At 30.6% G+C, this 17,477-nt stretch overlaps 1 protein-coding gene across 1 annotated transcript in view; it reads left to right on the top strand.

Moving 5' to 3' along the window:
* The first annotated feature begins 858 nt into the window (after nucleotides 1–858).
* LOC108546188 (uncharacterized) overlaps nucleotides 859–17,477 on the top strand; it is a 37,984-nt gene continuing 21,365 nt past the window's right edge. Inside the window, exons 1-5 of the mRNA XM_017898138.1 lie at nucleotides 859–918; nucleotides 8,577–8,709; nucleotides 8,982–9,112; nucleotides 14,578–14,687; nucleotides 15,815–15,960. Of these exons, the coding sequence (XP_017753627.1) occupies nucleotides 859–918; nucleotides 8,577–8,709; nucleotides 8,982–9,112; nucleotides 14,578–14,687; nucleotides 15,815–15,960 (580 nt within the window). The remainder of the gene's footprint in view (nucleotides 919–8,576; nucleotides 8,710–8,981; nucleotides 9,113–14,577; nucleotides 14,688–15,814; nucleotides 15,961–17,477) is intronic.

Raw genomic sequence — 17,477 nt, 5'->3', positions numbered from 1 at the left:
ATAATTTGAAATGGTATTTTATAATTTATTAAAATATTAAAATATTTATTACAAATTGATTAAAATACTTATATAAAATATTTAGTAAAAACTTATTAAGATATTTTCCTTCCCAAGAAGGAAAAATCATTAAAAAGAACTAATGATCAAAACAGACGTATATATATAGGGTGAATTATTTAATTATGCTATTTAGAACTATTCGTAAACTTTCTGTTGCGTGAAAAAATATTTCAAACAAAAGTTCGTTGGTGTTTAAGAATTTTTTGTTGTCTCGCTTTATTTATTGAAATACAAAATATAATTTAAAATTATATTTCGTAATTTATTAAAATATTAAAATATTAAAATATTTCTTAAAAATTGATTAAAATGCTTATATAAAATATTTAGTAAAAACTTATTAAGATATTTTCCTTCCCAGGAAAGAAAAATCATTAAAGAGAACTAATGATACAAAAGACTAATTATTAGATCGATACCAAATAACATGTTTCGTTTGATACCAAATAACATTCATTTTGAATCTTCTTAAATATAATAAAAAGTTTATAAGTAATCTTAGGTGACAAAATTAAATGACTCACTTTGTATAATTATATTCGATAAATTGGTTTGAATTAATTCGAATTTTTTGGTAATTTTAATGCTAATTGTAAGTAGTTGCAATTGTCTAGTAATTTGCAATAAGACAAAATGTTTCATTCTGTGATATCGATTATTTATACGTTTTACCTATTTCAAAGTTTTGCTTTAAAATATCTTCGCTAATTAAGTTGACCCCACACTTAGATTATTAACAAAGAAACGTTTGTTTTTCAAATTTTATTCACATTATAAATTTTATTTTAGGTGATCATGATTACCAGACATCGATGTTGCAATATATTTTTCGTAGTATGCTGTTTCTTTCTTCAGGTTAGTATACAAAATTCTACAGATAATAAATCGTATTTATAATATAGTTGTTAAGAAAATAGAACTTGCTTTCGAGTCATTACTAATTCTCAAAATTTGATATATACGAGATGATCCAAAAGGTCGGAGCCAAGCTTAGACTATATTTGATTAAAATCGTAAAATTTAATTAGAAACTATCCAAGTCTTACAAACATTTGCAATACTCAAGGAAGACTTTGATTTTTAGGTTAGTTTTTAGGTTAGGAGTTTATAGTCTAACGAAAGGAAATTTCCAAAGTTTATTGCAACTTGTAAATCTTTGAACGCTTACAAAACTGCAATAAAGGATTTTCAGATACAAGTTTATAAGAAGGTATAGGTAAAACACAAGTTTACCTACTTGGTGTCACAAACACGTAGTAAAAATTTGGTTCTGACCTTTTGGGACACCCTGTATATTTACTGATTTTTATTGTTTTCGATTAACGATTAACCTTAATATTATTCTTATTCACTATTTATTATTTCATCTTATCTTTAACATGATATATTTATCTGTGAGCATCTTGAAAAATTGATATTTTTATTCAAATGAAATAAATAATAGCGTAAAAAGGTACGCATAAATCATAGAGAAAATTGGAAAAGGAACTTGGTGGCGTGAGCTGAGTTTTATTTTATTATATATTCTATGTTTATAATATTTATAATGCTACAGTATCGTATATTATATTTATATTGTAATGTATTTTATTACGAAAAGTTAAATTTGCTTTAGAATAAATTATATGGATTATAATAATGTATTAACACTGAATACCAATTAGTTTTGCAAACATTTCTAGCTTCTTCTTCTCTTTTTTCTGACATAGGTTCCTTTTAATGATTTTTTAGCACAAAGATAATTAAGAAACAGTATAATGATCTTTAATATTACAATTATAACAAGTACCTAAACATGATAAATGGCTATATATAATTATATTTTTATTTAAATGTATGTCAAGATTAATTTTGTCAAAAACAGTCAACTTTTTAATAATTTGTAAAAATGAAATAGCTGAAACAACTTATTTTGACTAGTTAGATAGCACTAGTATTAACAAACATATGTACAAAGCGTATGAAAATTATGTCACGATGATCTCGTATCCAATTCTTACACAACACAAAATATTCACCTACGAAAATATAAATTGTCCATTTTCTTCGAAATTAAAAATTTTTATAATTCTCCATTTAACCCGTACCTTCATATTTTAAAAATAAATAGATAAATTATTGTAGGATGGTGAAAACTGGTTTTGAGACACCAAAAACTGATAGAACAACAAGAACAGAATAACACAAACACAAAACTCATAAAACTAATTTAACTTACAATTAGGAAAAGAACACCAAAATAACACAACGAAAACACACAGAAAGGCACTCTAATTTAACTCCCTTTTCAATACCGAGCGACTCACGCTCGTGCCGGTCACAATTAATTTCTAAGGACTCTGTTTTGGTTGTCAAGGGTCTGCTTTTATGCTTTTCTTAACCTACGTTTCACCTCCTCGTGGGAACCACGCAACTTAATTTTGCTACCAAAAATAACTTTTCCATTTGCTTCTAGAAAATATTGATCGGTTTATAATTTATTTTTGTTAGCAATGGGCCGATTCGCGATTTCTTTGGAAAAGATATCCTACATTATTTTCTCGAAAATATCATTTTTTAAATAAAATCCTACTTTCTGTTCGCGCGTAATTTGAATTTCACATAACACTTTGAAGCCTTTGTAACCATCCGCGTTATTGTACTTTCGATAGTAAGAAAAATTATAAATAAATATATCGATAGAAATAAAAATTATATGAGCCGTTTATTCTGAAAGTGGTCTAAGTCCATTTGTCAATTATTTCCGGTTGCCCGTGGTTACATGTACAACTTCAAGTTATCTATAAATAAAGCATTTGAGGTTACTCATATTCCGAATAAATACGATAATTTTGGACACAAGTTTTCAGAGTTAGTTCAATAATTGAGCCGTTTATTTTGAAAGTGGTCTAAGTCCATTTATACTTGAATTGAGATTTTATTATTGATAATGTCCGAAGGCAGTGATGAAAGTAATTTTAATTAATTAGTATTTAACAAATTAACCTCAGTTTTTGGACAATTGCTTTAGTTGAATAATCAGTACGTTTAATTAATGCAGTTAAAAAAAATTTACGCAATATACATATTTACTGTTAAATATAAAATTTAAAATTTAACACGTTAACTGCCATGGGGGTCACCGGCACTCAACGTGGCGGTGGCGCCACGGGGGCCACCGGTAACCGGCGACGCGACCATTAGTAAAAATACATAATTAGGGTAAATATCGATACTGATAAATTTTTAAATAGTACCATTGTTACTATGATGGTTCGAAGAAATTAATGCCATACAGAACATGCAAAAATAATTTTATTTATACAAAGAAAAGGTGAACCAAAACAATCGGCACAATATGTCGCCACTTTTTTAGTGCAGTTCTTTGCTCTCATTCTTCCTAGCTGATTTGAATTATTTTCATAGCACGCTTTGCAAAATCGCCTTACATTTCGCACACTTCCAGGTTTCTTTTTAAATTCGTGACGACGTTTTTTCTGTACGTAATTGCTCGATGAAATGCAATCTTCGTGATCGGAACATTTCACTAAATACATCGCTAACTTCATCCTAAAATCGGGAATTGAAATATTTTTTCGAGTTGCTTTTTAAACAATTGATAATGGCAAAAATGGTCTACAGCGCCGCGGGGGTCACCGGTGACCCCCACCACGAAAAATACATTAAACGCGATTATACAACTCGCCTTATCTGTTGTAAATAATATTTCAACGTAATATGCATCGCATAATAAAATATTCATGTTGGCGCCATGGGCAAACCACGTAAAATGCGCGTGGCAGTCAACGTGTTAATATTAAATTTTATAAATTATTTCACCCATGGGGAAGAAGAAAACGACTGGAACATCATGATTTCTTCAAATCCCTTTCACATACACAAAATGTAAATGAGCAGTAAATTGTTTTGTAATTTATGTAATTAAAAAATGTTTTGAATCGCATAAATTATGTTTTTGAAGTGTAGTAAAGATATATAAAATAAATTGGGTATTGTTTTTTTTCAATTTGAAGCATCTTAAATTATGTCGAATGGACTGGGCTCTTTCAAATTTTATAAGGAATCTGATTGTTAATTTTGAAAGTGGCCTACCTCCATTCTTGGTAAGAAAACGAATATTATTCACTTAATAATTGTCATTATTTTAATAGCAACTATAAATTTAACTCCTTTAGATACATTTAAGCAGTATGACTCATTAGTATACTGTACGTATATTTTTAATTGCATTGAAACACAAACCCCTAAATATCTCAATTTAAGTATAAATGGACTTAGGCCACTTTCAAAATAAACGGCTCATATCGTAGTTATATTTTCGATACAATTTTTATTTTTGTCGTAGTTAGTATATTTTCGCGATATATCAAAGAAAATTTGCAACTTTTCACGCCGATTGTAAAAAATATTTTCACCGGTGACCCCCACCACGAAAAATACATTAAACGCGATTATACAACTCGCCTTATCTGTTGTAAATAATATTTCAACGTAATATGCATCGCATAATAAAATATTCATGTTGGCGCCATGGGCAAACCACGTAAAATGCGCGTGGCAGTCAACGTGTTAATATTAAATTTTATAAATTATTTCACCCATGGGGAAGAAGAAAACGACTGGAACATCATGATTTCTTCAAATCCCTTTCACATACACAAAATGTAAATGAGCAGTAAATTGTTTTGTAATTTATGTAATTAAAAAATGTTTTGAATCGCATAAATTATGTTTTTGAAGTGTAGTAAAGATATATAAAATAAATTGGGTATTGTTTTTTTTCAATTTGAAGCATCTTAAATTATGTCGAATGGACTGGGCTCTTTCAAATTTTATAAGGAATCTGATTGTTAATTTTGAAAGTGGCCTACCTCCATTCTTGGTAAGAAAACGAATATTATTCACTTAATAATTGTCATTATTTTAATAGCAACTATAAATTTAACTCCTTTAGATACATTTAAGCAGTATGACTCATTAGTATACTGTACGTATATTTTTAATTGCATTGAAACACAAACCCCTAAATATCTCAATTTAAGTATAAATGGACTTAGGCCACTTTCAAAATAAACGGCTCATATCGTAGTTATATTTTCGATACAATTTTTATTTTTGTCGTAGTTAGTATATTTTCGCGATATATCAAAGAAAATTTGCAACTTTTCACGCCGATTGTAAAAAATATTCGGTAATAATGAAATTTCGTATAGGTATAATACACGCATTATAAGTACACGTACACTTACACACACGTTTGTATTTTGCCACTGGCAAAGAAATCTTACTGCAATAACACGTTTTACAAGATGCCATCCAAAACGATCGTGACACGCTGTTTGTATTCCGATACACATTTTCACGCCGTCATATCTCATAACATACTTATCGAAATGCTCCTTTGGTATTATTAAAAGGCGCGCGTATTTCTCGATTGCTCGCCTTAAGGCTCGAGACGGCAGAGAAAACGATAATTCACGGTCGCTGGAAGATTTATATACCATTTATACCTTATATATTCCATGCTCCGTTATTTAGAGTTTCGTTAATTGCTTTTGACGTACAGCCAACAGCACGTAAAGCTGACATGTCATAATAAATAAATGAAGAGACAGCACGGTAAATCTCACTTAAAATTCAGCATTTTCGCATAAATGAAATCGACAAAATTTGTCGACAAAGGTAATTATATATTTATATAAAATAAAATTTTAGGAGAAAAGGAGGGATCTAAGAAATATAAAAGTAAAGGGAAATTTTCAGAAATCGCATAAACGTAGATCATGATCTCCTGACAAGAAAAATGTGTATTTGGAAATTTGTAAATCGATGAATAAAAAATAAGAAAATAATCGAAATGCGAGAAAGTTAAGAATTATAATTAGAGAAACGTAATCACGAGTAATCAAAGCCTAGGATTATTTCAACACGAGAATAGTAACTCGATGAAATGACAAAAATTAAGAAACAAAGTAATGATTTACGAATATTTTAATTTTAATTCACCTATCTCAGGAGATAAAAAATATAAAAAAATTTGAAAATCGTTATTTTATGAGTAAAAAATAAGAAAATGATCGAAATGCGAGAAAGTAAAGAATTATAATTACAGAAACATAATCACGAGTAATCAAAACTTATGATTATTTCAACACGAGAATAGTAACTCGATGAAATGACAAAAATTAAGAAACAAAGTAATGATTTACGAATATTTTAATTTTAATTCACCTATCTCAGGAGATAAAAATATACAAAAATTCGCAATCGTTATTTTATTTTTCAATTTTTGTCATATATTTCGTGCATATCGATACGTATATTGACAAAAGTTAAGGAAGAAAATAGTCAGTTAGGAAGGTGAGCGTAAAAAGCTACTTTATATGCCGAGATAGATAATAAATAATGAAACTTATGTAGCAGATATTTACATGTTTATAGTCTATGAATATATCGAATGAATATTTACGGAGATAATATTTACAATGAAGTACCAGAGGTGAAGATATTTAATTCGAAAATTAGGAAGATGTCGCGCTTGTTTCTCGCAAAATCATATATGAGCATTTGCTAAAGGAGACATATCTACAGGGTGCTCATTTTAATACGAGTGTATGATAATGTTTCTCACTCAAAAAAATGTTAACCTAACTGAGAAGGTTTATTATTCACTGTTATAAATTATAACTTTATTCTTATAAAAATATTACTAAATAATAATTTATTGATAAAAAATATTGATAAATAAAATAATCGTGAAAAATTGATAAATAATATAGTGTTTTAGGAAATATTATTGCCTCGTACTTACCGTTCTTATTTTTCATCTACGTATTTTTGAAAATGAAGAATATACGACACTTTTCAAATTACTATTTTGTTTCTTAACCCTTTGTACTCGACGATTTTTTGGCTAACGAAGGACACGAGTTGAAAAATTTTCTGTTATAAAACTGATGATATTTTTGGAGTAGTAAGTAAGAAATCGTATAATAATTAACACGTAGAATTATTTAATTTCTACAGTTACATTATTTTAAATTTGATATATTAATTAACCCTTAGCACTCAACGATTTTTGGCTAGAGAAGAGTAGAAATTCAAAGATTCTCTACTAAAAAACTGACGATACTTTTTTGAGCAGTAAATAAAAAATTGTATAATAACAGAATTGTAGAATTATTTGATTTCGATTCCTCGCACACTGTTAGATTACATTAAATTTGATATATTAATTAATATCGATCTTCCAAATATTATAAAATGGTGACTGAAGCTCATCTCTCGAGTGCAAAAGGTTAATATAGAGCTTCGAAATTTTATAAAATGGCGACTGAAGGGCGCCTCTCGAGTGCAAAGGGTTAATTTTTGTCGTATTAGTAAGTACATATAACAGTAAGTGAAATAAATTCAATTCATAAACACTAACATTTTTCTAATCCTAGTATTTATTTTAACACTAAATCTGCCTTGGTCAAATGACCGGTGAATGGAAAAGAAGCAGAAGCTTTAAAAAATGGAATAACGGGAGACACTGAGAAAATGATTATACGTTGGAAGAAAAATATTGGAAGAAAACGTATGATTAAGGTGAAAACGTTGAACGTGAAATTTTTAACAAAAGTTTAGAAATCGGTGATTTAAACCATGGTAGGTTTAGTATTATTCGATGATACTGTATACGTATATAAAAATTAATTCTTTGTTATTCTAGGTCGAGTTAGACTCGACATTCTATGTATTTCGATTAATTTATTCCACTTCTTACTGTTTTTGTAATTTATAATTTAATTTGTCAGAGAAATATGTGAACATAGAGGCAATGTTAGAAGACTATGAAAATACAGTCAACCTTCGAATAATACAATATCAAATAGAATATAATATAAAATATACAATATAAAATAGAATAAACAAAATATGTTCTCGAGTATGAATCAGTCAAAATAGAAAATACGATTTGGATTACATCTAATCAAAAATTAATCTACTATAAAATTATAATACTTTTTATACCTCGCACCTCTTCCAGTTTATGATCGAACAGTGATAAAATCGTAACGAAGTATATCTAAGTCTATCTAATAACAAATCGTAATTAAACGAAGTAAGTAAATAGGAAATAATTGTATAAAGTAAATAAAAAATGGTACAATATTTCAAAATATATTTTCGAGTATGAATCAGTCAAAATAGAAAATACGATTTCGATCACATCTAATCCAAAATTACTCTACTATACAATTATAATACTTCTTATACCTCGCACCTTTTCCAGTTTATGATCGAGCAGTGATAAAATCGTAACTAAACGTACTTACGATAAAGTACACTTACGATAAAATCGTGATTAAACGAAGTAAATTATAGTAAATAATTGTACAAGGTAAATAAGAAAATAATAATTTTGGAGGTTCCTAATTACGCTAACGAAGTATATCTAAGTCTATCTAATAACAAAGCTTAATTAAACGAAGTAAATAATGGTAAATAAGAAAATAATAATTTTGAAGGTTCCTAATTACACTTTCGTGAGTGGACATGGACGTCTGATGGACCCTCCAGCACGAAACTGCATGTGGCGTTTCGGGTACCCGAATCCCGTAAATTACAACGATAATGAACTCTTCTGTGGTGGTTATGCAGGTTTGTTGCTTCATAACGATCACCTTGCTCTGAAACAGTAAGTAAAAAACCAACACAATACGTGTGTCAGCCTCTTGGTTCACGTATGAGACGAATGAAACACGAGATGTAATTTAAGAGAAATTGAGCTTGTCGGGACAGCAGATTATTCTCGCGAAGGAAAATTACTACGTGCCGAGGATTATTTATTCACTGTTTTACGAAATACGTATTCATCTTGATAACTGTTGGCAAACTTTTTCGAGAGATTATTATACCACGCTATTGTTTAGTTCAATGGGTGCAGAATAAAGGCCAGTGCGGGGTTTGCGGGGATGCCTATCACTTGCACGAACCGAGACCACACGAAGCAGGGGGAGAATACGCCAAGGGGACAATTGTCAGACATTACACCGTTGGCCAGGTAATTTCGTTTCTCTCTCTATGGTTAGAATTTTAAGCTGTAATTGTTAAAATGGCATGATACAATTTTGACGATAACTACGCGATGAATTTTCCTGAAAGCAGTCCAGTAATAATATTAACCCTTTGCACCCCGAATTATCTGTGAATTTTGTTACCAATAATTCGGACTATTTTAGATAATTTGTTTGAAATTTGCTTTACAGGATTCTTCCTCGACTGCTAATTATTTTAAAGAATTTTGTTTACTTATTATATTAAATATAGTTCTCAAATATTGTTGTAATTTATATTTTGAATTTATTTCTCAAATACTCCGAACCCTTTGCATTCCGAATTATTTTTCAATTTTATTATCAATATCTTCCTACTATTTTAAGTATTTTGTTTGAAATTTGTTTTACAGGGTAGTTCCTCGACTGCTAATTATTTTAAAGAATTTTGTTTACTTATTATATCAAATATAGTTCTCAAATATTGCTGTAATTTATATTTTAAACTTATTTCTCAAATACTTTTAACCCTTTGCATTCCGAATTATTCTCAAACATTGCTGCAATTTATATTTGTTTCTAACTAAAATATAATTTAAATATATTTATTATTTATTATTTTAATAATTAATTTAAATATATTTATTATAATATTTATTACTTCAATTTAAATAAATAAAGGAAGAATCAAATTTTAATTCCTGGAAGAAATATTTTCTCCACCATTTAATTGTTCAATGTAGAAGATAATAAGGTGTCGTGTATTGGTTCCCCATATTGACAACACCCATGTATTTGTTATAATCTATGATCATTTTCGGTTTTATACTTTAGGAATATTTTGCCTTTTTAGAGACTTCGTGGGCTATATATCTCAATTTTGTACTAACAAGGGGATTTTATAATCGTGGACATCGCTTTTGGAACGGTAGTAGGTACAAGTTATAGTACCTAAGTTATAGTACCTACTATTAACTCTCTGGCTTCAGCATTTCCGTCCTTGAACGGAAATCCCTGAACTATATACGTTTTCCTAAGCCTTAATTAATTATTTATATCATTATATTATTTATATTGTAGGATGGCGAAAACTGGTTTTGAGACACCAAAAATTGACAAACAACAAGAACAGAATAACACAAACTCAAAACTCATAAAACTAATTTAACTTAGGAAAAGAACACCAAGGTAACGAAACGAAAACGCACCAAGACGCACTCTAATTTAACTCTCTTTCCAGCACCGAGCGACTCATGCTCGTGCTGGTCACAATTGATTTCTAAGGACTCTGTTTTGGTCGTCAAGGGCCCTGCTTTTATGCTTTTCTTAACCTGGGCTTCACCTCCCCGTAGGGACCGCGCAACTTAATTTTGTTACCCAAAATAACTTTTCCATTTGCTTCTAGAAAATATTGATCGGTTTATAATTTGTTTTTGTTGGCAATGGCCGATTCGCGATTTCTTTCCCAAATGGTATCCTACAATATTATTATTTATTAATTATAGGTAATATAGGCATTTAGATATGTATAAAACCCTACGATAAAATGTTTAATATAATTAATAATGAAACGTAAATTAGTTATTTATTAATTTAACGCAAATTAGTTATTTGGATGCCGGATAGTAAATTAGTTATTTATTAATTTAACGCAAATTAGTTATTTGGATGCCGGATATATGGGGTGTCCGTATCCAGGAGTCATCGCATGGACGCCACCTATATGCGGCGCTAGTACTTAGAAACCCTAATGGCTTTCTTCAAAATGGGATTCATTTTCGAGATATTTTAATTTAAAGTTTTATATATACTTTGTAAATGAATTATTTAACAGTCTTTAACAGAGCTAATACTAGGTATGTACTATAGCTTGTAACTACTATCGTTTCAAAAGTGATGTCCACGACCGTAAGATCCCTTTGTAAGTATAGTTATTATTCTTTTGTCCCTCCATGCTAGCATTAAAGTTTCGTTTTTCCTCAAAGCTAATTTTCCTCTAATTACTAACTTTGGATATTTTATTATTTGGATTTGGATATTTTATATATATAGAGGCGATAATCCCTTTCTGTTAGCCATTATCGTTTCTGTGAGGAAGTATTTATTTTTGTGCAACTCTGTTGCCAATGCAGGACTCGTGTGAAACCTGTCAGTGAAAATATGACATCCCTTGGTCTCGGGTATATTTTCTAATAAATTTTGATACAGTTGTAATATAATTATGCCAGCGAATTGAAGCTCTGGATGAATCAATTCGTGAGTTCTATATTTCTCATAGTACAGGACGAAGGAATAAACGTAACTGCTTTTAGTATCCGAAAGAACATGTGCAAGTAAATTCCATTTCGTTGGCTTTTTCGAGCTATAGGTAATAAAGGAAATTTTCAGGAACAAAATATTCCATAAATTTTGAATTTAAGTAATTCAAGTAGTTACTTATTTTCTGTTTTCTTGTTCAGTAAATAAAGTATCAAAAAATGTCGAGTGTAATTCGACAAAGGAGTGCAAAGGGTTAAATAATATCTCAAACGTTTCACATTTGACAGCAACAGAGTAATTTACAAAGATATTTTATGTCGAGTTCTTTCCTCGTTGAAGAATTATTTTTAATATAAATTAAAATTTCAATATTTAATATTCCATATATTAAAGAAATAAATAAGTGGATATGCGATACTTAAATAAAAATATAATTAAATTATGATTACGTTTATATATTCTACGATATTTTACTTTTAATTTTACGTTACTTTGATCTCAAGTTTTCATTGATAACTGTACGATTATTTTTCGCTAATTTTTACTGTAAGTTTTACTTTAATTAACCGTAATATAATCCTAATCTAACCTCAAATCTACTTTAACACGTTGCGTGTCGCCCACGAGTTTTCTCGTGTTTCGCGCGCCATCTGTCATGGACCTTAACACTTAGCCAACCGTACGCCCCAGAGCGAATTATACGGTTTCCACCACGCTCGGGGAACCAGAATAAGGGGCCTTAAAAATTGGTGAATTTTATAATATATTGTGCTTTATGAAAGCAGTTCGTCAGTAATTGCGAACAACTCCAAATAGAGGTAATGTAAGTGAAGTGGGTCGCAATAAGTATGTCGGCGCTCGTCGCGGCCGTCGGGACAATAATCATGGCGTCGTAGAAGGTTTCAAACTGCCCGTGGTCCTCTGACTTAGTAGCTTTTAAATCGGTCGAGTGTTCGCGGAAGGGGTAGAAAAAAACCGCCAACCCGCGCGCGGGGAAAACTAAGTTTTCGCGGGAAAGGTTTACGCGGGAACCGCCCTTGCGCGGGAAAATCGTGATGACCGCCCAGGGAGGTCGTAAATTAAGACGACCGTTGGTCTGCAACATCGCTGCCTGGTCTCAGGCTAATCCCCGGCATGACATTGACGATAGCCAATGCCATCCGCGGGACAATGCCTGTTGACCTGCAGCGACTGCTGGTATGTTGCGGGGACTTACCCGGTGCACACTCGACCCTAATGTCCCTGCTCCTTTTGCATGGGCGTAGTGGCGGAATCTTAGCCGCCACATAAGTAATAACCGAAAACGAGAAACGCGTTGTAAGGTCAAAATGGTGAGATCTCCCCGATATCGGTCGGGCACCGACTTATTTTAAAATGGGGAGATTTCCCCGATCGGTCGGATACTGGTCAATTTTAAAATGGGGAGATCTCCCCGATCGGTCGGCCAAGTGTTAAATGTCAACACACTGTCTTCTCAAAATGCGTGATCCCTGGCGTATGCTTAGAGATTTCTATGCTGTACGCAATGTGTTAATTTTCATATACCTTTGTACGTACTTTGCGACTTTCATTTTGTATAGTTATTATCTCGAGTACTCGTTTTACATATTTTCTTTCGTGTGCATACCTCTGTCGCTTATAGTAACAATAGAATCACAGAGCAAGGTTGGTAACGAAACAATAGTACCACCTCATGATAGAAACAGCAAAAATGGCGTTGCTAGTGACAATTAGGGAACCTTCGAAGAAAGATGTCACTAACCCTCTATCAAAGTTGCTAGCTTATAACACTTATGACAAAGTTATACTTACTATGTGGTTTTCGTATTTTCTCTTTACCAATCTTCCACGATTGATCAAATTGTATTCAATTAACATAAATTCTTTTATTCCTATAATATTATTTCATTTCATAAATCACATCGTTTTGGAAGATCAATTTTGATAGAACAGTATTATCGCGATATTTATATTTATTTTTAATACTTATAATACTTAATGCTGTTTGCGAGAAGTATATATTTCTCATTTTCTAAACGAGTTTCTTTAGACTAGTTATTTGTTAGAAAAATTTATCGTAGTAATAATTCGTTGGTAAATAGTAACTTATATACAGTGAGTCTATTATATAAGAAAATACAGGGTGTCCCAAAAAAATGTATATAAACTTTAATACCTTATTCTTTCTAATTTATTTTTTCTTTTCTAGGTACAACCTATTTAAAATAATCACGCAAAGTGTGTGTACATGTTTTTGGGACACCCTGTATATATGAGAAAATATTCAGATATCTTTATTTAAAAGATATCGATATAAAATTAATTAATTGAATAAATTTCTATTAATAAGCAGACTATTGTTAATATATACATAATATGCAAATAATATTTCGTATTCTATACTGTGAAATTGAAATAATTGAAATTTTATCCATAGATTGCATTTTTAATTCCGTTTCTTGGATGACAATGGTTATCGATATCGATTATTAAATATTAACTCTTTACACTCGATGATTTTTTGACTAAAGAAGAGTAGAAATTCAAAGATTCTCTTTTAAAAAACTGACGATAATTTTCTGAGCAGTAAATAAAGAATTGTAGAATTATTTGATTTCGATACCTCGCACAGTATTATTTTATATTAAATTTGATATATTAATTAATATCGATCTTCCAAATTCTATGAAATGGTGACTGTAGGTCACCTCTCGAGTGCAAAGAGTTAACATCTTGATTGAAAATTTGCAAAATTTTAATTCCGAGCATATTTCTTTTATTTTTAATACCGGTGTTCTTTTACTAGTTTCTTCTTAAAATAATATACCTGATAAATTCATTAAAAAGAGGCACATTTTGATTAAAATTATCAAAATTTGTATCTCGTATGAAGGGTCAAACTTTGTAATTGTAAGACAAGTTAGGCTGAATGTCAGCAAGGGTTGTCCCGTTGTCAGCGACTATGGTGAGGGTTGATGAGTAGCCGTGGAAAACATCATACCGGCGAAATAACAATGGCCGATGAGCGGGAATGTATAAATAATGATGGTCGGACTAACAATGTCATTATTTGTTAATTAATAAAGTGTTAAATAATTGTCAAAAGCCTTTAAGCTTCCACAACTTTCCTGTAATTTTCTCACATAATGAATAACTGTCCTTTGACATATTTTATTGCATATTATATTTTTAATGACATTATTCGAATTTATAGGATATCGATGTCGAGATCGAGCTTACAGCGAACCATTTAGGGAGATTCGAAATGTATCTTTGTCCAAATAATAATCCGAGGCAGGTGGCATCCCAGGAATGCTTTGATAGGTAAGAAAGAAAATTTATAAGTAGATATACAGTAGAAATTCATTTACCTGATTTACTCTGATTATCGAAACAGAATATCAATTAATATTCGATTAACTAAACTTTCGTTGATCAAATCTATTTATTTGAACGTCAAGTTTTATTATTCGTACTAGAAATCATAGATAGAGATAGAAATCGGTTTAACCCTTTTGGTACGAGCGCGGATATATCCGGCATTTATCTGTAAAGATTTTTATATAAATATTTTTTAATATTAAAGCTACAAACAATACTTGTTGGAAAAAACATTGTTATTAAGCTTCTTAGTTAACGCTTAAGAAAATCTTCATATAAAAGGGGACTGACCACGTGCTATGTGCGCATTTTCAGCGTGGCACCCTGTACAGTGGGAGGGTCACGGCGGACAACGCGCTCGTGACGAAAGGGTTAATCCTATTATATGAACCCTAATTGTATGATATCTGTTTCTCAACGGAGTGAGATGAACAAAATTTTACTGTATTATTTTTCTTTTCTTTCCTTTCTTTTCCTTTTCTTTTCTTCCCTTTCTTTTCCTTTTCTTTTCTTTTACATTTCATGTTATTTCTTTTCCTTTCTTTTCCTTTTCTTTTCTTCCCTTTCTTTTCCTTTTCTTTTCTTTTACATTTCATGTTATTTCTTTTCCTTTCTTTTCTTTTCTTTTCATTTCTTTTCTTTTCCTTTCTTTTCATTTCTTTTCTTTTCTTTTCTTTTCCTTTTCTTTCTTTTCTTTTTCTTTCTTTCTTTCCCTTTTCCTTTCTTTTCTTCTCTTTTTTTCGTCTCTTTTCTTTTCTTTTTCTTTTCCTTTCTTCTCTTTTCTTCTCTTTTCTTCTCTTTTCTTTTCTTTTCTTTTCTTTTCTTCTCTTTTTTTCTCTTTTCTTTTATTTTCTTCCGTTTAATTTACTTTTCTATATAGTTAGCTGCATAAGTAAAATTTATCAAGTAATGATACTTAATATTGTGTAAGACAGTTGTATCATTAAAATAAATATTAATCAGTAGCGAGTACATTTATTATATAGTTACAAATAGGTATTATATATGTTACTAGAATAAGTCTAAAACGATAATAAACGATCTGTCGGAATGTATTTTTCTTTTTTGAGGTATCCTCTGTACGTATCTGGAACACGGGACGTCCGATTCGAGATTCCTCAGGATACCGAAAGAAAAGCTATATTTCGGTACAAGGTAACTTTACCGGCCTATGTCACCTGTACACAATGCGTGATGCAATGGAATTATTATACCGGTTTGTATTACTTTTTCACATCTTGTTTACTTTATTTAAACAAATTTAATTATAATTATTTTTACCATAAATTTACAAACGCAAATATTTATGGGTTTGGTAGCAAAACAGGATTTATGACTGTTCTTTGAATTTCGAGGAAAATCGTTTAATACTGAACTTGCTATGAAGTAAACGGTTGTTCCTAAACTTTCTACTAAAAATTCTGCATTCGATGCTATCATTTTCAACGTTTTCATTTTCACTTTTCTTATAGTATACATAAAGTCAATTTTTCGATATCTCTTCTTATTCCATTTTGCAAAGAGTTAACATCTTGATTGAAAATTTGCAAAATTTTAATTCCGAGCATATTTCTTTTATTTTTAATACCGGTGTTCTTTTACTAGTTTCTTCTTAAAATAATATACCTGATAAATTCATTAAAAAGAGGCACATTTTGATTAAAATTATCAAAATTTGTATCTCGTATGAAGGGTCAAACTTTGTAATTGTAAGACAAGTTAGGCTGAATGTCAGCAAGGGTTGTCCCGTTGTCAGCGACTATGGTGAGGGTTGATGAGTAGCCGTGGAAAACATCATACCGGCGAAATAACAATGGCCGATGAGCGGGAATGTATAAATAATGATGGTCGGACTAACAATGTCATTATTTGTTAATTAATAAAGTGTTAAATAATTGTCAAAAGCCTTTAAGCTTCCACAACTTTCCTGTAATTTTCTCACATAATGAATAACTGTCCTTTGACATATTTTATTGCATATTATATTTTTAATGACATTATTCGAATTTATAGGATATCGATGTCGAGATCGAGCTTACAGCGAACCATTTAGGGAGATTCGAAATGTATCTTTGTCCAAATAATAATCCGAGGCAGGTGGCATCCCAGGAATGCTTTGATAGGTAAGAAAGAAAATTTATAAGTAGATATACAGTAGAAATTCATTTACCTGATTTACTCTGATTATCGAAACAGAATATCAATTAATATTCGATTAACTAAACTTTCGTTGATCAAATCTATTTATTTGAACGTCAAGTTTTATTATTCGTACTAGAAATCATAGATAGAGATAGAAATCGGTTTAACCCTTTTGGTACGAGCGCGGATATATCCGGCATTTATCTGTAAAGATTTTTATATAAATATTTTTTAATATTAAAGCTACAAACAATACTTGTTGGAAAAAACATTGTTATTAAGCTTCTTAGTTAACGCTTAAGAAAATCTTCATATAAAAGGGGACTGACCACGTGCTATGTGCGCATTTTCAGCGTGGCACCCTGTACAGTGGGAGGGTCACGGCGGACAACGCGCTCGTGACGAAAGGGTTAATCCTATTATATGAACCCTAATTGTATGATATCTGTTTCTCAACGGAGTGAGATGAACAAAATTTTACTGTATTATTTTTCTTTTCTTTCCTTTCTTTTCCTTTTCTTTTCTTCCCTTTCTTTTCCTTTTCTTTTCTTTTCCTTTCTTTTCTTTTCTTTCCTTTTCCTTTCTTTTCTT

The sequence above is a fragment of the Eufriesea mexicana genome, unplaced genomic scaffold, assembly GCF_001483705.2.
Source record: "Eufriesea mexicana isolate 0111107269 unplaced genomic scaffold, ASM148370v2 scaffold620, whole genome shotgun sequence".
Classification (NCBI taxonomy): domain Eukaryota; kingdom Metazoa; phylum Arthropoda; class Insecta; order Hymenoptera; family Apidae; genus Eufriesea; species Eufriesea mexicana.
Note: the sequence above shows the minus strand (reverse complement) of the source record. Positions and strands in the feature narration are given on the sequence as shown.